Here is a 21,959-nt window from a genome sequence, read left to right as displayed (position 1 = left end):
GTAATAAGGCGAGTGAGTTCCTTTAATAGTAAACATTACAAAGTATTACTTTGATGGTAATATGGTTTGAACATCGAAATTATGCCTGATAAAATTACCTTCAACAAAATATGAAATTGCATCTGGAGTACCCAAATAGCCCAAAACATCGAACTGCTAGAGCTGAAGTAAATTGAAACAAATTAAATTTGTTGAAGAAAGTGGCTAGAGTGATAAAAATGTAAAAGATCAAAGGAAAAATAAAATGAAACAATCCCACATCGAAGAGTGAGAAGAGTAGAAGACCAGAGCACTTGTTTAAATTGTATTCTCGAATATTTTGGATGAGTTAACCCGTCCTGTCAGGGGTGCGTGGCGACTCGTTGATGAACGCCTAGTGATGGCGGGTCGTGTCGACACCACCTAGCGAACACACAATTATTAAGGCGAGTGAGTTCCCTGCCCTACTTTCGGCAGGTCTTACCCGTCAATTTTTGGAAGCTCCGTAAAGGAGTTCACCACCCCAACTATTTCTAATCTTAAATTTGACTCTAATTATTGGGTAATAAATCTGAAAAAAAAAAAAAAACTGCCTGTAATTTTTATGTTCAGAATACACAGGTTCTTGCATTGAGAATTCTGAAAAAACAAAAGTAGAAGCACCAAAAACGAAATTATTTTTAGTTGATAAGTAAATCTTTTTTGCCTTTACATATACTTGTTTAGTTAAAAAAAAAAAAAAATTGTTTTCAATATTTTCATGGTAAAAGTTTCACCTTTTTATTATATGGTAAAAAAAATTCTTAAACAAGGATTAGTAAGCAATCTAAGAATGTAAGTTGGAACAAAGGAACACTGAAATGGTATAAGAAGAATAGAACCACTCAAATCCTTTTTTGGTTATTTGGTTAACATAAAGTAAACGAGGCACAAAAAATGAAAAATTTAAAACAAAACAAAAACTAGTTGTTCAATATTTTCTCTCTTTAAAGTTTTTACTAATATTGGTCTATTGAATAGCTTGTTCTCAAAATAAAGATTTTAATTTGTAAGCAACAAACTTACATAGTACTTGGTACATACATATTATAAAATGTGGGAAAATACAAAAATAATTTCTTCCCAAGTTCCCATATTGGCCACATACGACATCTTGAGACTAAAAGTTGTAAGTTGATTTTAATATGGTCCAGTAAAGCATCCATGTGGAATACTTTCATCACTGGCTTTTGTGCAACTTCAGGAGCTGCAAGAACCACACTGACGTATGGCCATTCTGGCTACGAATGATCAAATGAAGTCCTTTCCAGAATTCCAGATCAATATGGCTTGCATGCTTTTAGAGTCGAACAACCTAAATGATCCTAGTTATCCAGCAAAGAATGCAGATTGCATTCACTCTTTTCAAATTGTACAAAATGATTCCTAATCCTGCAAAAGCACGAATGGTTTGCCCACTCAGAGCATGACCATAAAGATATTATATCGATCACAATATTACATAATTACTTGTAAAGCCCCAGATTACCAAACACAGTAAATTGCTAATCAATGCTCATGGCTTCTGCACTCCCGCTCGGATCTTGTGGACCAACCTTCTGCTCTTCAGACTGATTTTTCATCTCTTCGACTAGACTCCTCTGTTCATCTTCAATTGTCACCTGCAACTCATCCACCTAAACAAAATACAAATAGTCAATAAGATGTTATATCCCTTCTAATCTTCTCCAATCAATTGCATTGCAGCATTGCACTAACAGGGTGCAGAACATCTATAATCCCCTTTAACGTATACAAAGGGCAAAAAGTCCTTTACCTAAGGCCAACTCTAGTTTGGTTCACTAAGGAGTAAGGGCATATTGAAAATTTTGTCTAGTGTTAGTTACTTAAATTGTTAAGCAAACTCCACATAACTATGATGAACTGACATCCATTATCAACATAAATGACACAACTGAGGGAAAACAAGTAATACAGCAGTCCCTCAAAGGGAAAAAAAAGGGTAATACAGCAGATTTAAAACATACCACTTGTAATAACAGAGCAAACTGTTTCTTGCGAAGTTCCAGCATCCTTGTACTAGCCATATCTTCTGCTTCCAAGGCAGCTATCTCTTTCTCAAGTTCAGCTATCATCTTCTCTGTTTCTGACCTAGGAGGCTGTGTGGCAATTAGTTTTCGTATCGTCTCACACTCCTCCTTGTGTTTTCTCTCAATCTTGCTGGCTTCAAGTTCTTTCTTTAGGTTTTCTATTTCTGCATGAACCTGAAGAATCTGGCTATTAATCTCATCATTCAACTCGTTGAAATGCTCTTTTTCCCTCACATTTGCATCAACAACTGCTTTGCTTTTCAACAATGGGATCTCGAAAGTGGTAAGCTCCTGCAAAAAGGTCTTCGCAAGTCTCTCACAATCATTGTAATTATCTGCATTCTTCTCAACCTCAACGACAAAGGCAGTAAATTTCTTTTGTAGCTTCTTCAATGGAGGTTCACCTCTTGTTGTGGTTGTGCGAGTGAGAAGCCTGTGCTTTATAATTGCGTCGTCTTCATGAGGACCAAAAGCATAGTGAGCAGCCATTGCCTCTCCCTTGCCAACGACCCTTCTTCCTTTCAGCATTGAAAAAGCTGGTAGTAACATACATGTTAAAAAGATGCATATACAAAGCCATTAGGCGTGAAGATATAACAGGCTCGCGGCTGGAAAGCATTTTTAGCCAAGGGAAGACAATTTAAATTATTGCAGCAAATATCTAGCAGGTTGCATAGAACTAGGATATAAATACAAATCAGCTACGGCCTGCAAAAAGTTGAGGAAACAGAAGAAACATTTCCATTTGTTTATCCATTACCATTATTCTCTTATGTCTTTCCTAAGCTCTGGCAGAGAAGCATGGAGTAATAAGCTAACATCTAATAAGAAAATCTATCTACATAGCACAATATGCATAGTTCAAAGACCGCTTTTCACATTTAAATTGACATTACAAGAAGGAGAGTATTTCATAAGGTTACACTCAAATATACCAAGGCATCCTCAAATTTTGACAATTAAACTGAGGATTCCTAGTAAGAGCCTGAGGGCAGGCTATCCCAACATAACTTTTCTTTAACACAAATGACCCCAAATCACTATAAAAGAGGAGTACGCTTAACATCCCTGCAAAATTAGAGCTCAAGTCCATACATGAACTTCGATGGAGTTGTTCGAATGTGACTTGACCTTGAGCAAATTTTTAAAAAACCACGCTCTTTCTACACAGCCTCTCCATCAGCTCAAATGCTCAATCAAAATCCAATCAGAAATCGGTAAGCTGGCATCATTCTAATTCAGTTCTCAGCATAAGGAAAGGGAAAAGATTTTTTTTTTTTCAGAGAAAATAATACTAACTTTTTTATTATCCATAATCTACTCAACTGAAACACAGGGGTATAAGTTCCAAAACAAATATTGGTGAGATCAACTGATGTAGGCTTTACAGTTTAGACCCTCAGCGATGACGACAATACCTGACAAACTATTTTAAATTAAAAAGCATAGATGGTATCACTCCTATAAGGAAGATGAGGGGATAATGGAAGCATCAAAAGAAGCCGAGAGAGGCCCAAGATGACTGAGAAGGAGAGAGTTAAAAAAATCTCATGAAGAAAGCAATATATAGAAGGGAATGGTGGAAGAGAACTTATGTGGATGACAGGTTCATGCAGCCAGCCCTATCAATTGGGGAAGTAAGCTTTCATTTTGCTGTTGTATCATTCCCCACAATCCCCCTACTTAATGTATAGGGTTGAAGATGACCTTGATTTGACAACAAAATGTGAGAAGCTGTGTGATATGATCCAATATCAAAGGATGAACCCTCGCTTGTGAAACTACTCTCCAAGAGCTTCAAATAATTCAGATCATATTGGAAGTTAGATCAATGTGTATCATATTGTGGATAGGTTCTGAATTTCACCTAAGACAGCAGTTTGTATAGAAGCTACTTTTCCATACCCCTAGTAAAATGTGCGAGATCTATATTTTATAGAAAAATCCCAAGGCTTCAGACCTCACAGAGGCACAGAGCTCTTAAAAAGGTTGAAGCTTGAGCACACTCAATGTGGATAGCTTGTAAAATGAAAAGCAAAGGGAGAAAAGAGCAAAAAATTAATGCTCATGCACTAAGTAAAGATGCTAGTGTCCCTTAATTAGGCTTTCATATAGTAGTTGACAAGCCATCATCCACTTTTCTTCATAGGGAAGGAAACAACAAATAGAAGAAAATGGAAGAAGAGAACTTGGACGACAACGAGAGATAGATTATTGGTTCATGCAGCCAACCCCATCTATTTGAGGATAAATCTTTGATTTTGTTTTGTATCAATCCCACCCCCTCCCGGCAAATGGGAAGAATGGGTCGAAGATAACTCCAATTTGACCCATGATCAATGGATGAGCCCAAATTTGTTCGACTACTCCAAGAGCTTCAACTATATAAGATCAGGACAGCAGAATAAGATCACAGCAACCTCTCCACAATATGACACACTGATTTGTTTATTAAAGAAATTGTGAATTTCAACTAAGACAGTTCACAGAATTCGTCTGTGGACTCTGTTTGGATAAAACCTACTTTTCCATACCCTTATGTTATCCAAGATAAAAAGGCTGAAGTTTGAGCACACTCGGGGTAGATAGCTTGGCAAGCAAAGGGAGAGAAGACGGAAAAATCAATGCCCATGCTTTAAGTATAGACGCTATTCTCCCTTGATTTTCATTGATCATTTGACAAGCCATCATCGACTTTTTTTTATTGATCTTGAATGACATAGACAACTATTCACAAAAGAAAGCTAGCTCCTACCTCAAACCTTACCTTTACTGCAACGGAAATTATTTCAAGTATCTTTAGGAATAACTACAATGACATTGAAAATGACTGAATTGTCATGGTGCTAATTAACAATTGACAACATTCTTTCACTTTCTCAAATCTCAACAACAAAATTGCTACTTTCTCCTACCAAATTAGATAAATTCTCAATAATTATCACCAACTGTCACCAAAATCAAGCTTAAACCCTAACCCACGAATATGAGTTTCTCCCTAAATGATAAAGGGTTCTGCAACACATTAGCAATCAAATTTGATTCAATTAAAAAATATGATTGAAGATTCACATAAATTCAGGAAAAAAGGGTCCAATTTCATAGTTCCATCCTAACATATAAGGCAAATTTGATTCAAATATCAAATTAGGCTCGAAAAGTCACAAAATTTTCTTATTTAGCAGCAAAATGGGTCTACTGAAGAACCCTAAATTGACTAAACTGAAAAATAAAATTAACGATAAACCCTAGATTGTGAACATGACAATCGATGATTACCCACAAAAAAAAAAAAATAATTAATAAATAATGATAATCTGACCTTTAAAGCTGCTTCAGTGGAGGATAATAATACCAGAAGTCGCCTCAATTGAGAACGTAAAGTGCGCTTCAACTGGAAACTGATATAGAGTGAAAACGAGGACAACCAGAGAAACGTTTTTTGTTCTGGTTTTGTTTAGAAGAGGAACGTGTTTGTTGGGTTGCTAAGTACTCCCTCTTAGAGCTGTCAGTTTCTGACCCGAACCGTTAAACCCGACTGTTTCGAACCGATCCGAAAAGGAACTGAACTGTTTAAAACCCGTTTTTTGGAAACCGAAAACTGACCCGACCCAATTTTTTCCAAACCGAAACTGAACTAAATCGAATTTGTGCAAACCGTTACTAACCCGACCCGTTATCAAGCCAAACCGTTACAACCCGAAACTGAAAGCAACCCAAACCGATTACGTTTAAACCCGATAGTAACCCGACCCGTTTTAAATCGAAAACCGTTAAAACCCGATAAAAATCCGATAAACCTATATCGTTCCAACCCGTAACCCGTTGTGACCGAACCGTTTACGACCCGTAGCCCGTTATGACCAAACCGTTTAAAACCCGTAACCCGTTATGACTGAGTCATTTACAACCTGTTACCCAATATGTTTATGATCTAATCTGTTTCAACCCACTACTCGATAAACCCAACTTATTTATGACTTGACTTGATTATAACATGACTCGTTCCTACCCATTTTATGACTAATTCGACTCGATAATCATCCGACTCAATTTTAACCCGATATGATTTGATTAGAAACCCGTTTCAAATTGGGTAAACTCGTTTTCAAACCAACCAAGTTCAATCTAAACCGATTATAACCGAAACGATAATGGTTGGACCCGATTTCACCCGATCTATTTTGAATCGAAACCCATTTTCGAACCGACCTAGTTAAACCCAAACTGATTATGACCCGAACCAATTACGACCCGTCCTGATTAAGACCCGAACTGTTTTTAACCGAAACCCACATTAAATGGGCTAAACCCGTTTTCAAACCGACCCAGTTCAACCCAAATTGATTATGACCCGAACCGACTAGAACCCGACCCGATAAGGACCCGATCCGAGTAGAAACTGCAATTAAAAAAACCAAACCGAACTGACCCGATAATTTTCAAAACCGACCCAAACCGACCCGTTTATTATTTCAATCCGTTATAAACCGACCCGTTATAACCCGAAACTGATAAACCCAACCCAAACCCGAACTGTTTAACCGAATTGACACCCCTACTCCCTCTGAATTTTTTTAAGTGTTTAATTAGTGCATAGCCCCAGCGTTGCACCGGGCTGTTAATTAAATTACTCCCTTCATGTTTTTTTTAAGTGTTATAGTTTGACCGGTATATAATTTTAGGCAATTTAATTTAAATAAAATAAGAGGTAGGTTGGGTAGTTAGAGTATTAAAAAAATTGTAAAAGAAAAATAGTGGAGTTAATAATTTATTGAAAAGTAATGAATGTGAGAGGAGATATATAATTAAAAAAAAAAAAAAAGTACTCCGTAGTAGTGAGTTTGGGTGGGGACCATGAAAGCAGAGAGATATAAAATTTTAATGTAGTTTTTTTGCCAAAAAAGGAAGTGAAACACTTATTAAAACACGGCCGGATTCGGTTATTATAACACTTAAAAAACATAGAGGGAGTATTTCTTATAATTATATGTATTTGATATTTATAATGTTTTTTAATTATACTTTGTGATTATCAATCATATATATTTATTTTCATGTTTATAACATAGTTGATAGTTGGATTAGATGGTAAAATATTCACTAAAAATAATTTCAGTTCAATAAAAATAATTTTAGTTTAGTAAAAATCAGTTATGTTAAAGAAGAATATAAAAGATAATTAGTAAAAATAATTTTAGTTCAGTAAAATTAATTTCAATTCAGTAAAAATAATTGAATTTCAACAAAAATAAGGTGAAGTGAACATGGCCATAATGTATGATGTGAGTGGGATTTCTAAATTTGGAAATGGAACACTTACAAAAACGGTCACATTTGAAAATTAAGACACTTTAAAACAATGGAGGGAATATTTTGCAAAATATGTGGAAATAAATGGAATTATTACGTTACTTAAAGATCGTTTGGTTAATATAAAAAGTGAAAATTCTCATTAACTTTTAATTTATAGGAATTAAATTCCATAATCAAATTCGTGGGAATTTCTTAAACTTGTTTGGTTAGTACGTAAGAAGGGAAGTAAACTTACCTAAATACCCAGAGGGGACCAAATATATCTTATGGGAACTAGAAATTCTTAGAAAGTTCTCGTTCCCCTATTTCACCAAATTTTATTCAACCAATTAACTTATACTCATTTTTGCAAATTCTGATAACTCTAAATTCATATATTTTTTTATGTAAACCAAACAACACCTCAGTTGTGCATTACGTTAGGCGTGTGAATATGGAGTTATGCATCCTTAATTAGTTATATCTTTGTTTGTCATGCCTATATGGCTATATAAGACTTTTTATTATAGTTGGATTTACTTGGACTGAATTGAATACAAGTTTACATTATTCTTCCACTCTTTCTATATTATAGCTTCAACACCAAATTAAAAGACACTAATTTTCATTGATTTGTACGATATTTATAATTGACAATTAACGACAAAAAATATGTTTGACAAAATCAAACATGATTAAACGACTATGGAAGAACTACAAATCCAACTATAAAAATATAACAATTCAACACATTCTATCTTGATCCATAAAATATAACAATTTGACATATTCTTGATTCATACACCTTTATAAATGGATCCATTGTCGCTTCGCACTTTTGGGAGCCGAGGAAGTAAATACATGTGACAATTTCAATTCAAATCTGAATCCGAGCAAGCAACATCAATTGTAGCTTTGCATAGCTCGAGACAATTCCAAGTGCAAAGAAAACCTTGTTTCCCAAGAGATTGAAAAAACCTTGTGTTTTGAATGACAAAACTCTTTCTCTCTAGGGAGCAAGTTCCCTCTCAGCCAAGGAACCATTATTATCAGCTAAAAAATAAACAAGTAAAAAAAAAATAATAAAATTAAGATTGAGGCTTTCGTTCCACTGATAAGATCCGATTAAAGCCTCTTTAAAAATTTACAATAGAGCCTAGGGTTTAGAAGATAAATTGTTATAAAGGTTTTTTCCAAATATGAGTGAGACTCTCCTATTGTCTTCATATTTTAAGGTGAAATCTCTTTATGCTAAATAAATGAATACTTGCCTTCATTAATGTAGGTTTGTTTCGTAATACTTCAGATGTGTTTGGAACATATCAGCTTATTGGACAAAATTAGCTTATTTGGCCAATATTAATTTTATCAAATAAGCTATTTTGGACAGTGTGGTAGAAAGCTGATTCAAGTAGCTCATCCCATTAAATAGGCTTTTTGTTTAGCTTACTCAACATCTTAAGGTGAAACTAAATTTATGCCCATTTAGGCCCTGTTTGGTAGTAAGCTTATTGGGGGTATATTAGCTTATTTGACTAACTTTAGCTGATTGACTAGTCAAACAAGCTAATACAAGTGTTTGGTAGTAAGCTTATTGAAAGAGCTTATTCCACTAAATAAGCTCTTTTTGAAAAAGCTCGTTTTAGGAGCTTTTTCAATTAGCTTATTCATTAATTATTGTGAAATGACATTTATAACCTCATTTAATTTAAAATCCTATCTAAACTACCTACCCCACAATTAGCTTATTGGTCATTTCATATAATCAATCACTTTTAAGCTATCAGCTATTTACCAAACACTTTTATATAATTAGTTAATACAATAAGTTAGTCAAATCAGTTAATAAAATCAGCTAGTCAAAATCAACTAACTCAATCAGCTTCAGCTTTCAGCTTTCTCCCAAACAGGGCCTTAATCTAAAACTTGATTTTCATTACCTACCCCAGGCCATAATTAACTTATTGGTCATTTCTCGTGCGTAAACAACTTTTAGTAACAATCAACTATATATTTACCATTATACTTTATTCAATCAATTAATAAAATAAGTTAATAAAATTATATAGGCAAAGCCAATTAACACGATAGTTTTAGCTTTAAGCGTTTTACCAGGCACAACTTTCATCGTATTTTCTTTTATTTCAAAAGAAAAAAGAAATCAGGTTTATATAAAATAAAATTATATATGTTCATATAAAATAATTCAAATTTTACCAAACTCACGCCTGTTCTCATTGACTGAACTCAACTGAACTGAACTGAATATTTTATATATAAGAGAAGGAAAATAGGAGCTGAGCTAACTGAACTGAACTGAATTTCAACGTATGAGAACATGCCCTCAGTTTGTATAGTGGAAAGGATATCACCTTCCAACCATGAGGTTGGAAATTCAATCCCTAATGACAAATTGGGAGGTGGAATTCAATTACATACGTACCTTCACCCCTCTCTCCCGAATTGTCTAGCCGGGTTGATTTGTAAGGGTTTTCGGTTCAGCAGGGTCCTTCATCATATATGAGACAAAATAATTAATAAATTAAGATCATATAAGTACAAACACAATTTATTCTTTCATTAGTTAAAACAAAAAAAAAAAAAATATGGGTCACTCAAATGAACAAATGGAGATTACTTATAGTGAATTTGGGTTGCTTTTATGAATAAGGAGTTACTCTTATAGATTAATGTGTTTTTTCATACAAATAAATAAAAAAAACACTTATAAATTAATGTGGCCAACTGGCCACACGTAATAAGACTTGTCGAAAATAAAATGAAGTGTAGGAAAAATCAAGTGAGTCAACATAGCCTTATGCTTCCATTCAATTTTTATCCGATCATTGTTGATTCTGTTATTTGCTCACGTAAGTTAGATACAAATACTCCCTTTTTTTTTTTTTTTTTTTAATGTCTTATTTTGACAAGCATATTTGTTAATGTAAAACTCTGACTAATAAATTTTTTTAATTATCAATAAAACACAAATTATAATCAAATCACACGTGTTGATAAACTTGATGATTTGGTGTGCAGTGTGAATCGAATCGCTAAAAGTTCTTATTAATTAGATAAGATTGCATAATATGATAGGATTAGATTTGAGGATTTATTGTGAAAAATGTATCCACAAAACACATCTATATATTAAACGCGTATAATTGAAAAGACAAAATATCACGAGAAGTTAGAAAGTGAGAGTAAGAAAAAACACGAGAATCACAATTGTGTATACACATAGCAGTTAAATAATTGAAAAGTTGTACATAAACCACATCTAAAATACCTAAATTTGATTTTACCCCAATTTATTTATTTAAATGATCTTGCTAACGAACGCCCCCGAGGCGTTGGATAAACATTTAAAATACTACTTAAAGTGAAATTAATTTGGGAAAGCATTACAAAATCACGCGTCGACTAGTGTAATTAAGATTAATATTAATGTAACCTTTCTAGTTTTAGCTTGATTATCCAACGCTTTCGGGGCGTTCGTTAGTTTTTGCCTTATCTATAACTAGCCTTCTGGCCCGTGCAATGCACGAGTTATTCATATAAAATTGTATTGAGAGATAAGTGAGGAAATATCAATAAGTCATTATAGGGTGTAATATGTAATCGAAAACATGATTAAAGAAATTAAAATTTTGGAACTTTAATCCAAAAAGGGCTTAAAAAGAAGATGGAAGTAAGGGCTAAAATTAAAGAGAGAATAGAAAAAGGTTTAATTAAAGGGGAGAGCGAGATGAAGATGAAGATGAAGAGATGAAGTGTATATATGAAAGATGAAGTATAAGTAAAGAATTTTTAAAAAAATGGTATAATAAAAAATTAATAGTGTAAGATGAAATGTGACACTATGGTTAAAGAAGTGTAATAAAATGGATGAGGACATGTGTCTTTTTTAGTTTCTTGGTTATAGTTTTTAAATACTAAGGCCCTGTTTGATTCACCTTAATTTTGCTGAACTGAAATTATTTTTACTGAACTGAACTTATTTTTACTGAACTGAACTAATTTTACTGAACTGAAATTATTTTTACTGAACTTAAATTAATTTTACTGAACTGAAATTATTTTTACTGATTTTCTATTATAATTCTTCTTTAAGAAAACTGAATTATACTGAACTGAACTTATTTTTACTGAACTGAAATTATTTTTACTGAACTGAAATTAATTTTACTGAACTGAACTTATTTTTACTAAACTGAAATTATTTTTACTTAATATTATTTTTTTAAGGTGAATCAAACAGGGCCTAAGTCTAGAGTATAGACTAAGTATAGATAACCCTCCTATTTTGTCAAAAAAATAATAACCCTCCTAAAATTAAATAAAGTCAAATTTCACCACCTATTAAGTAAAAAATATCAATTTTTTTGTCGAAAATGGTCTATTAAGGTTTGGTGAATCACAAATTGATGCTAATTTATTTTTATTGTATAAATAGAAAAATATGGTCAAAGTTATTTTTATTTTTACCACATGAAAGATAAGTGAGATAAACTTTCACAAACAAGGTATTTTACATAATTGCAGTTATAAATAAAGATAGGATAAGGACAAATAACATTATTGTATTAATAGAGGAGTATAAATTTATTTAGAAATTTTAATAATTGCATCATTGATAAAAGATAACAAATCAAGTAAATTAAGTAACAAAATCAACAGAAATGGAAATAAAACGGATCAGATTAGATACGCTGAACCTGGAATTAACTATTTTCACGTATTAAAAAAAATTAAAAATTAAAAATTAGAAATAAAAAAATCAGTGTCGTAAAATTCACTTTCCCCCGCTATATTCAACTCAACTCAAAATACCATGAGAAATACAAAAAAAACCGTTTTTATCGCGAAACAAGAGGAGTCAAAAATGGACGTTAACAACGAATATTCAACTCTAATTGAGTTAGTGGTTTGGAATCCGGTTTACTTTTTCTCACATCACACGCAATGATAACCAAATCAACGTATCACTTTGCACTAATCACGTTATCATATAAGCACACTCACTTATCACTCTGCAAAAAAAGCATCGAAGATAGCAAGAGAGAGAGTAGAAAGAGAAACACAAAACCTTTATCTTACTTTCTCTCTCCTCCGCTCTTGTTCTAAATAAATAGTCCTCAATTTTTTCTCATTTATTTTTTGAGTAGCCTTCTTTTTCAAGCTTTTGAAACCCTAGAAATTCTCGAACTTCGAGCCTCCAAAATATAAACCCTAGAAATTTCCAACTTTAATTTGCTTAAAATCTTTCTCTCTCTTCTATTTCTCTGCTTAATTCATTCATGCTCTGAGGATAATTTTCTCTCTCTAGATTTTTTTTCCCTCTGGTTCTGATCTGAATTTGGGGGTTTTTGATTTTAGGGGAAATTATAGAAATTTGATCTGTTAATTTGATCTGAATTTCTGGATTATTTCGGGGATAAAATGTCGTCGTTAAGCCGGGAATTGGTGTTTCTTATACTCCAATTCCTTGAAGAAGAGAAATTCAAGGAGTCCGTTCACAGGTATTTTTATTTAGTTATTTTAATTTTTCTCTGTCCTAATTTTTTTTTTTTTTTTTTTTTTTTTTTAATTTAAATTATGGTTTTTTTATATATATATATATATATTTTTTAATTACATGCGGAGAATTTATCCGAAGGAAGGTAATTTTTTTTTTTAATTTTTTTTTGGGTAAAAATAAAAAAACGGGAGCCGTTGGTGGTCAATTTTTGAATTTTTGTGATGTTAGGGTTTTGATGAAAATGATTGAATAATTGTTGATGATTTTATGTTAATTCCATTTGCTTATTTTATACTGTATCATTTAATTAATTTAATTTGGTGATTGGGGGTAGGCTTGAGCAAGAGTCAGGATTTTTCTTCAATATGAAATACTTTGAGGAGAAAGTGCAAGCAGGGGAGTGGGATGAGGTTGAAAAGTATTTGTCTGGGTTTACCAAAGTGGATGACAACAGATATTCAATGAAGATATTCTTTGAGATTAGGAAGCAGAAGTATCTCGAAGCTCTTGACCGGTATGTTTGATTTCGGTTTTGTTTTCTTCATTTGTTGTCATTGTATGGGAGGAGTGAAATTGGTATTAAAACTGTGGTGTTTGTTTGAATTTGTTAGGCAAGACAAGTCCAAGGCGGTTGAGATACTAGTTGGTGATTTGAAAGTATTTTCGACATTCAACGAGGAGCTCTACAAGGAAATCACACAACTTTTAACTCTAACTAACTTCAGGTATACTTTACAAACCCCACAATCGTTCGTTTTAATGCTTTATAGGATATAGAACATGTGGACAACTGATAGACTGTTTTGTGCCCTTGACTTGTGTCTTTTGGCATATGGAAAATTAGTCAATGAACATTAGGGTATTCTCCGGTGATGTGGAAATAATGTAAGGATTGATTTTTGTTTATCCTTTGAATTGTTCATTGTCAATTGGGAGAAGGAAATTTTATTAGTTAGGAAAATTGTTGCTGGGCGCCTGGGCTTATGTAATGGTACGTTTAAGAGGGCCAATAGACCTTCTCTGTACATGCTCTTGGCTTGGTGTCTCGTTGGGCCTTTTGAAAATAAGTGCTCCTGACGTGGTCCACTGTACTTTAGTTTCTTGCCACGTCTGTTGGAAGAATCTCACATGAATCTAATTTCAGTTGTTTTATCTAATGGAGGAATCCATCATGCAAGACCTTGTCCCCCAAAGCGAGTGGTCACAAGAGCTGTAGTAATAGTTTATCGAGTTATTGCTCCCCGGTGACATGGTAATAATTTAAGGATCGATCCTTGTATCCTTTAAAATTGTACCGTGCCAGTTGGGAATAGAAAATATTGCATGCACCCGGGGGATCTATTGTGAAAGACCTCAACTCCCGAAGTGGAGTGGTCACAAGAGCTGTAGTAATAATTTGGCAAATAAGTGTTACCTGCTGATGTGGTAATAATTTAGTTCTCGTCACGTCAGTTGGGAGCAGGAAATCTTGTTTGCTCCTGATTTCAAATGTTTTATCCAATGAGGAAATTACCATGAAAAACAATTCTAGTGTGCGATGTGATCTGCAGTCTTCCTTTGATTGCCTTTTATAAAAACAATTCATGAAGAACTTTTTTGGATACCTCAGGGAAAATGAGCAGCTTTCAAAGTATGGTGACACCAAAACTGCTCGTAACATAATGTTGGCAGAGCTTAAAAAGCTGATAGAAGCAAACCCGCTTTTCCGTGACAAGCTTGTGTTCCCGACTCTGAGATCGTCAAGACTGCGTACATTAATTAATCAAAGGTAAAAGGCCCTGCTGTCAGTTTGTTTGTCTGTTGAATGATTTTTTTTTTCATGGTGATGACTACACGGAATAATCAAATTTGGTTCATGTTAGCCGACCCCACTTTTGGGATTAAGGCTTTGATTGATTGATTGATTGATTGATATTTATGTTTATATATTCTGTCATATACGGCAATTGCTAGAGTGACTTATTATGTCTCAGTCTCTTCAAATTTCAGATAAAAGGCCAATGTCTGTGGGATGGCAATCAGAAATCTACTTTTTACTTTTTTTAATTAAATGATTGAGCTAGTGTATTTGTTTGAATTGCTGAAAATTATGAAAAGCACATAAACTAAATGGAAAAGATTTAGGGTAAGGAATAGTGTTATCTAAATCGCTCTCACTCACCCAGTCACCCCCCATGAACCGTGAACTAGATTATACTAATAAACAATGTTACTTTGATTCTTAATTTAGTTGTTACCTGACACTTCAATCATCTTGAACCACATAACCGTATAAGAAAATTTAAAATCAGAAGGACTAGTGCTTAGAAAAGCACACCTAAGGCGCGTCTAGGCACCAGGGAGTTAGGGCAGAGCACTTTTTTTTTTTTTTTTTTTTTTTTTGCTCTAGGCTAGAAGTATTCAAATAGGTGCACCTAATTGTCATGTATATTCTTAAAAAGACTTGATCTATTTGGTATCTGATGTCATTTATGACTGCGTTAGTTATGTCAAATAAGATTGGGTATATATGTTTACTGATTTTTAACTCTCTGATTTGTGCAGCTTGAATTGGCAGCATCAGCTTTGTAAGAATCCCAGACCAAACCCTGATATCAAGACATTGTTCACTGATCATACGTGCACTCCTCCAAATGGAGCTGTTGCACCTGCTCCTGTAACTCTTCCAGTTGCTGCTGTTGCAAAGCCTGCTGCTTATACACAGCTAGGAGCTCATGGTGTATGTTGTCTACAATCATTTGATAGTGTTTTTTTTTTCTTTTTTCTTTTTCTTTTTTCTTTTTGAAGTTTGCTGAATATTGTCAAAAATTTATGAATTTTAATTATGATGTCTTATTTTATGTTGCAGCCATTCCAGCCTACACCCGCAGCTGCTGCAGCTAGTGCTAATGCTTTGGCTGGTTGGATGGCAAATGCTGCTGCATCCTCTTCTGTCCAAGCTGCAGTGGTGACTGCATCAGCTATTCCTGTGCCCCCTAATCAAGGTGGGTACTGACATAATAAGCTGTTTGTAAACATTTACTTGTAATTATAATTGAGGCCGGTGAAATTGGTTAAGAGGCCTGTATTTGTTCTTAACTATAGAGGCACCTTATGTAATTGGGGAACTCTCTAACATCTATTTTAGCTTAATAGTGGGGGGAAGCTGATGGCGTTAAAAGGAAACTTAATTACTCGTTTGTATCTAAATATTCTTCTTTATTTTTGTCAGCTTCTTCGTAGACTTTTTTTTAATTTTGTTTTATTTTATTTTTTATTTATACCTTAGCTATTTATTTATATATGTATATTTTTGGTAGTCCCAATCCATAAAAGGCCAAGAACACCGCCTACAACACTTGGCATGGTTGATTATCAGAATCCTGATCACGAACAGCTGATGAAACGTCTTCGTCCTGCACAATCTGTGGAGGAGGTAACTGTTCTGTTATGGGCTTAATTTTTCATGTTGGTTCCAATGTTAAGTATATTAATCGACAGTGCACTTAATGAATTTTCTTTGTTGTTTTTATCTTTCAGGTTACTTATCCAACACCCCGCCAACAAGCTTCTTGGTCTGTGGATGACCTCCCAAGAATGGTGGCCTTTACTTTGCACCAAGGGTCAACTGTTACAAGCATGGATTTCCATCCTTCTCATCCCACATTGCTGCTTGGTATGAAGGCTATTTATCTATTGTAGTTCCATACCTGCACTTTGTTTTCATGTCTTGTGCTAATTTTGATGTTTGGATTAGTTGGTTCATCTAGCGCGGAAATTACTCTTTGGGAGGTTGCGTCACGTGAGAAATTGGTGTCAAAGCCTTTCAAAGTTTGGGAAATGGCTTCATGCTCTTTACAATTCCAGGTTAATCTATCACCTTGTAGTAATTTTCTTGTTCTTAATATGCGTGTGTGTGTCTCTCTCTCTCTCTCTCTCTCACTACTTTTTTCTGGAGTTCAGGATATAGAACACTTTTGACTGCGTGCTCTTGTGGCTGAACCAGCCCAGTCTGTAGGCCTAACGATTGTGAATTTTTACAGGCTGCCTTTGTCAAAGATGTAATATCAGTCAGCCGAGTTGCATGGAGTCCTGATGGAAATTATCTGGGTATGTCTGCTAGCTCATTTTTAATTTTGTAAAAAAAATTTTTTTTTTTGCTGCTGCTGTTTCTTCTTCTTCTTCTCTCTTTTTTTTTAAATAATTCTTTTTTTTTTTTACAATGTTTGCTCCTGTATCCATCATATATGGTCTTCATTGTTGCAGGAGCTGCCTTTAGTAAGCACCTGATCCATTTATATGGTTATTCTGGACCAAATGATCTTCGACAACAGCTGGAGGTGAGTGAAGTATTATCTTGCTTGTTTAAGTTGAACTCTGAATATCAAACCTGACCAATATATCCTTATGCTTGCAGATTGATGCCCATGTTGGTGGGGTGAATGATCTAGCTTTTGCTTATCCTAACAAGCAGCTTTGTGTCCTAACATGTGGAGATGATAAGATTATTAAGGTAAGAATGGAGTAGGTTTTTAATATTCAGGTTCAATTTCACATGCTGGTGATGATGCTTTTATACTCTTTCTTACTAATGCTTCTATCAAACAGGTTTGGGATATATCAGGAAGAAAGTTATTCAATCTTGAAGGCCATGAAGCACCTGTTTACTCAATATGCCCTCATCACAAGGAGAACATACAGGTATCTAACCAATAGCCCTGAAATTGATAATTGTGATACATACAATAGATGTGATGTTTGGGTCTAAAACTGTACTTTCTTTTCTATTAGTAAATTATGAATTGATCTGATTGATGATGAGCTGTGAACTATGCTCGTGCTTCCTGTTAGTAAATTAGTAGATTATTAAATCTTGAAAATCTTGAAGGCACTATCCTGCTTCCTGTTCTTGTAACACTATGCTCATTTGCTTCCTTTCCTTCTCAGTTCATTTTTTCAACTGCATTTGACGGGAAGATTAAAGCTTGGCTGTATGATAATTCGGGGTCTAAAGTTGACTATGATGCTCCTGGACACTGGTGTACTACAATGCTTTACAGTGCTGATGGAACTAGGTATGGAGAAATTTGTGGAAATTGTCTTGTAAAAAGGATTCAGTCCATTAAGATTCCTAATTTTAGTATCTCAGACATAGCATGGAGTTGATGCCATGTGATGTTATTACCTACACATGTCTTATCGTATTGCAGATTATTTTCATGTGGAACTAGTAAAGATGGAGAATCTTTCCTGGTTGAGTGGAATGAGAGTGAAGGGGCAATAAAAAGGACATACACTGGATTTAGAAGGAAATCAAATGGTGTTGTGCAATTTGACACAACACAAAATCATTTTCTAGCTGCAGGGGAAGATCATCAGATAAAGTTTTGGGACATGGATAATGTCAGTGTACTCGCTCAAACAGATGCAGAGGGAGGGCTTCCGGTTAGCATATTTGGACTTGTCTATATATCACGGGAAAGTTCCCTCTTCCCACAAGTAGGATGTAGTGCTTTTGCTTACGTTATGTTTTGAAATGCGTTTCAGAATCTTCCACGGTTGAGATTCAACAAGGAAGGGAACCTTCTTGCTGTTTCCACTGCAGATAATGGAATCAAAATTCTCGCAACTGCAGCTGGTCTTCGTTTATTGAGGACTGTAGAAGCCCCACAATTTGAAGCATTGAGGACACCTATTGAAGCTGCTGCTATCAAGGTAACCTTCAATGATTCAAATTTATCCAGGAGCAATTATTAGTAGCTGTCTAAATTTTATTATATTTCTGATCTCTTTTTGTAATGCCTCAAGGCCAAGATCACTAAACTTGCATAGCATATTAGATTAACCATGTATGTTTCTGTGCTTGCCCTCCTAACTCTCATATGTGCGTTTCTCAATTCTCTGCATTGATTCATGAACATTCTATCCAATTGTGGTGAGTGCTTATTTGGAATTTTTGGTTTTGATGTAGCATGTGCTACTGAGCATAATTGTGTCTGAGAAACCTTGGACAAAAAATAAACCGTTGTACATTCCTTTGTAAAGAAAGCCCTCCCATTTCATCGTACCTGGATTTTCTTCTCTATTCATGTACCTTTGCATCATTGTATTTTAGCTTAGTTTTGGATTTCCTTTTTCTTCAGAATGGAAACATGGAAAAGGCTAGGATGGCCGAAGATGCAACCGAGACTAAAATCAAGCCTTGGCAGTTGGCTGAAATCGTGGAGCCTGTTCAGTGTAGGCTGGTGACTTTACCAGAAAGCATGGACAGTTTCAGCAAGGTTTGTTGATTTGACTCTTGAAAATCATATGCTATGCACAGAATATCTCTTTCTTATCTGAATGTTGCATGCCTCTAGGTTGCTCGACTTCTTTACACCAATAATGGTATTGGGGTTTTGGCGCTTGGTTCAAATGGTATCCAGAAAATCTGGAAGTGGAGTCGCAGTGAGCAAAACCCTAACGGGAAGGTAATGGATTAGTAGAAGTTTCTGTTTTCATCAAATATGTTTTTTGAAACTTTGATTGAACTGTTGCTAAAATTGTTGAGTTTCAATTTTCAATAGGCTACTGCCAGTGTGGTTCCGCAACATTGGCAACCAAGCAGCGGTCTTCTTATGACTAATGATGTCCCAGGTGTCAATGCTGAAGAAGCTGTACCATGTATAGCACTTTCGAAAAATGATTCATACGTAATGTCGGCGGCTGGTGGAAAGGTGTCATTGTTTAACATGATGACATTCAAGGTATTTATATTTATGATTATGTATAGTATGCCTGCTGTTCTATAGTTCAGCTTTATTATGGCCTTCATGGGCAACTAATCATTTTGCACTTTCAGGTCATGACGACATTCATGCCTCCTCCGCCTGCCTCAACCTTCTTGGCATTCCATCCCCAAGACAACAACATTATAGCAATTGGAATGGAGGACTCAACCATTCACATATACAATGTTAGAGTAGACGAGGTAATAATTTTCAATTGCTAATTAACTTCTTATAGTGTTTTCTTATATTAGTATGCCATCTATTTAAGGTTTTTTCTACCTCTTAATTTCAGGTTAAATCAAAATTGAAGGGTCACGTGAAGCGCATAAGTGGTTTAGCATTTTCAACCAGTCTTGGTATCCTGGTATCATCTGGTGCTGATGCTCAGGTAGGCAATATTCGACCTCTTTTGGGTGGTTAATAAAATCTTTCGGTTTTAACTTTTGTAATTTTGAAATGATATATTGATATAGACTAGAGTGTTTACAAATGAAGTGGCCAGGTCACTAGTGAAGAATATTTACTTGGGTTGTATGGTCTAGTTGTCCCTTAGAATTATTATTTCTTTATTTTTTCCTTTCCGATTTAGGCATTAGACGGCAGTGGCTCTCTATAGGTATTTTGGATAACGATTACTTGTTATAACTAAGAAAATTGCTCCATTCCTTGTACATTAAATACCAAGTGTTGAGGTTTCAAAAAAAAAAAAAAAAAAAAAAAAAAACCAAGTGTTGAAATTTTATTTACTTATTTTTTGAATAATCTATTTATTGTTTTTAAGAAGCATTCAGAAGCAGTCAATCTCTCTGTGTATGAGGTTCAAATGCTTTCAGATGACAATATGTTAACCTGATCCTGTTGATGTATGCTATAACTTATAATAAAGTGTCATTTTCACTATTATAATGGTGGATATATGACTACAGCTGTGTGTCTGGAGCATTGATGCCTGGGAGAAGAAGAAGACTGTCACAATACAACTTCCAGCTGGTAAGGCAGCTACTGGTGATACACGAGTCCAGTTTCACTCTGACCAGACCCGTTTGCTAGTGTTCCATGAAACCCAGCTAGCAATATATGATGCCTCTAAAATGGAATGCATTAGACAGGTATAACAGAGTGGTTTAACTACATTGTGCATCGAGGTTTAGATTATGAAAGATCAGTTGTAATTCTTTTATGCCTTCTTAAATTACAGTGGGTCCCCCAGGATGCATTGTCTGCACCGATATCCTATGCAGCATACTCGTGCAATAGTATGATAGTTTATGCTTCCTTTTGTGATGGCAACATTGGAGTATTTGATGCGGACACTTTGAAACTTAGATGCCGTGTGGGCCCTTCAGCATACCTTTCTCAGGCTCAATTGAATGGGTGAGTTAAAAGACTTTACCATCTGTGATGTTGAACATTAAATTTCGTTATATTGATACAAAAATGTATTATTTAGTTAAAAATATAATCCATGTGATCATATTCTGACTTTCACAATTCTCTTAATTATTACCTGAACTATTGTTTCTGTTCATCTTGAGAGGGTCAATAACACAATAAAGTCCGAAAGTTTTAGCTTGTTGTGCACTTGAGTTTATTCTGTTTCTTGGGTATATGTGGTGATTTTTCTCAATTATTCAGTGAAGAAAGACCAAGTACCTGAGACGTTGACATATGCAATGCTACTTTGTTTTGAGTTGCTGACCACAAGGGTTATGTGGGTGATGTAGATTCTATATTTATATTAGTCTCATCTAATATGTCTCTACCTTGTTTTAGGAGCCAAGCTGTTTATGCGCTAGTGGTAGCTGCCCACCCACAAGAACCCTTTCAGATTGCTGTAGGGTTGAGTGATGGAACCGTTAAAGTGATGGAGCCAGCCGAGTCAGAAGGCAAGTGGGGAGTGTCTCCACCTGCCGATAATGGTTTGCTTAATGGAAGAACGGCCTCATCGTCTGCTACAAGCAGCCACACTCCAGATCAAATACAAAGATGAAGCTCTCCAGAAAATCCTGTCTGTACATTGTTGAAATTCTTTATTTAGTGCACTAGTTTACTACAGTTTAGTGAGTAGACTCTAGGATTGTGATCTTCAGATAATGTTTTCTCAGCAAGGATAAAGACACACAATGTTTAGACAGAATTGGTTAGAGAGGTGCATTCTTGTATCGTTATCTCTTGTCCAATTGAAATTGAACTGGGCTCTGTATTTTAGAAAATTGTATATGAGTTCTTCTGTCTTGATGACATTGTATTACTAGAAGATTTACAGATGCTTTGAGCAATTGCTCTGCAAGGAAATGAATCGTTAATCAAGCAGTATTATAAGCA

The 21,959-nt window shown here is 34.7% G+C and overlaps 2 protein-coding genes across 3 annotated transcripts; one reads left to right on the top strand and one right to left on the bottom strand.

The window, feature by feature from the left end:
• Positions 1 to 955: 955 nt before the first annotated feature.
• LOC145628783 (THO complex subunit 7B-like) lies at positions 956 to 5,576 on the bottom strand. 2 transcript variants are annotated; one of them, XM_081681185.1, is made up of 4 exons: positions 5,392 to 5,576; positions 2,007 to 2,605; positions 1,508 to 1,655; positions 956 to 1,410 (listed from the first exon to the last, which is right to left on the bottom strand). In XM_081681185.1, the coding sequence occupies exons 2-3, from the start codon at positions 2,595 to 2,597 to the stop codon at positions 1,524 to 1,526; spliced, it is 723 nt and encodes a 240-aa protein (XP_081537311.1). In that variant the 5' UTR covers positions 2,598 to 2,605; positions 5,392 to 5,576; the 3' UTR covers positions 956 to 1,410; positions 1,508 to 1,523. The 2 variants fall into 2 exon arrangements, with proteins under 2 accessions (XP_081537311.1, XP_081537310.1); XM_081681184.1 differs by having other exon boundaries at positions 956 to 1,655.
• Positions 5,577 to 12,505: 6,929 nt separating this feature from the next.
• Positions 12,506 to 21,959, top strand: LOC145628782 (topless-related protein 3-like). Its single transcript, XM_081681183.1, has 24 exons — positions 12,506 to 12,886; positions 13,220 to 13,399; positions 13,497 to 13,610; positions 14,495 to 14,653; positions 15,430 to 15,604; positions 15,734 to 15,869; positions 16,185 to 16,300; positions 16,405 to 16,540; positions 16,622 to 16,731; positions 16,908 to 16,974; positions 17,131 to 17,204; positions 17,282 to 17,377; positions 17,473 to 17,565; positions 17,812 to 17,939; positions 18,075 to 18,309; positions 18,412 to 18,579; positions 19,008 to 19,145; positions 19,224 to 19,334; positions 19,431 to 19,610; positions 19,706 to 19,834; positions 19,927 to 20,022; positions 20,561 to 20,743; positions 20,833 to 21,008; positions 21,408 to 21,959. Exons 1-24 carry the CDS (start codon positions 12,807 to 12,809, stop codon positions 21,622 to 21,624), a joined length of 3,297 nt encoding a protein of 1,098 aa, XP_081537309.1. The 5' UTR covers positions 12,506 to 12,806; the 3' UTR covers positions 21,625 to 21,959.

This window comes from Chenopodium album, chromosome 4 (genome assembly GCF_948465745.1).
Source record: "Chenopodium album chromosome 4, dcCheAlbu1.1, whole genome shotgun sequence".
Classification (NCBI taxonomy): Eukaryota; Viridiplantae; Streptophyta; class Magnoliopsida; order Caryophyllales; family Amaranthaceae; genus Chenopodium; species Chenopodium album.
The sequence above is the reverse complement of the archived record's forward strand: the minus strand, read 5'-3'. Positions and strand labels throughout refer to the sequence as shown.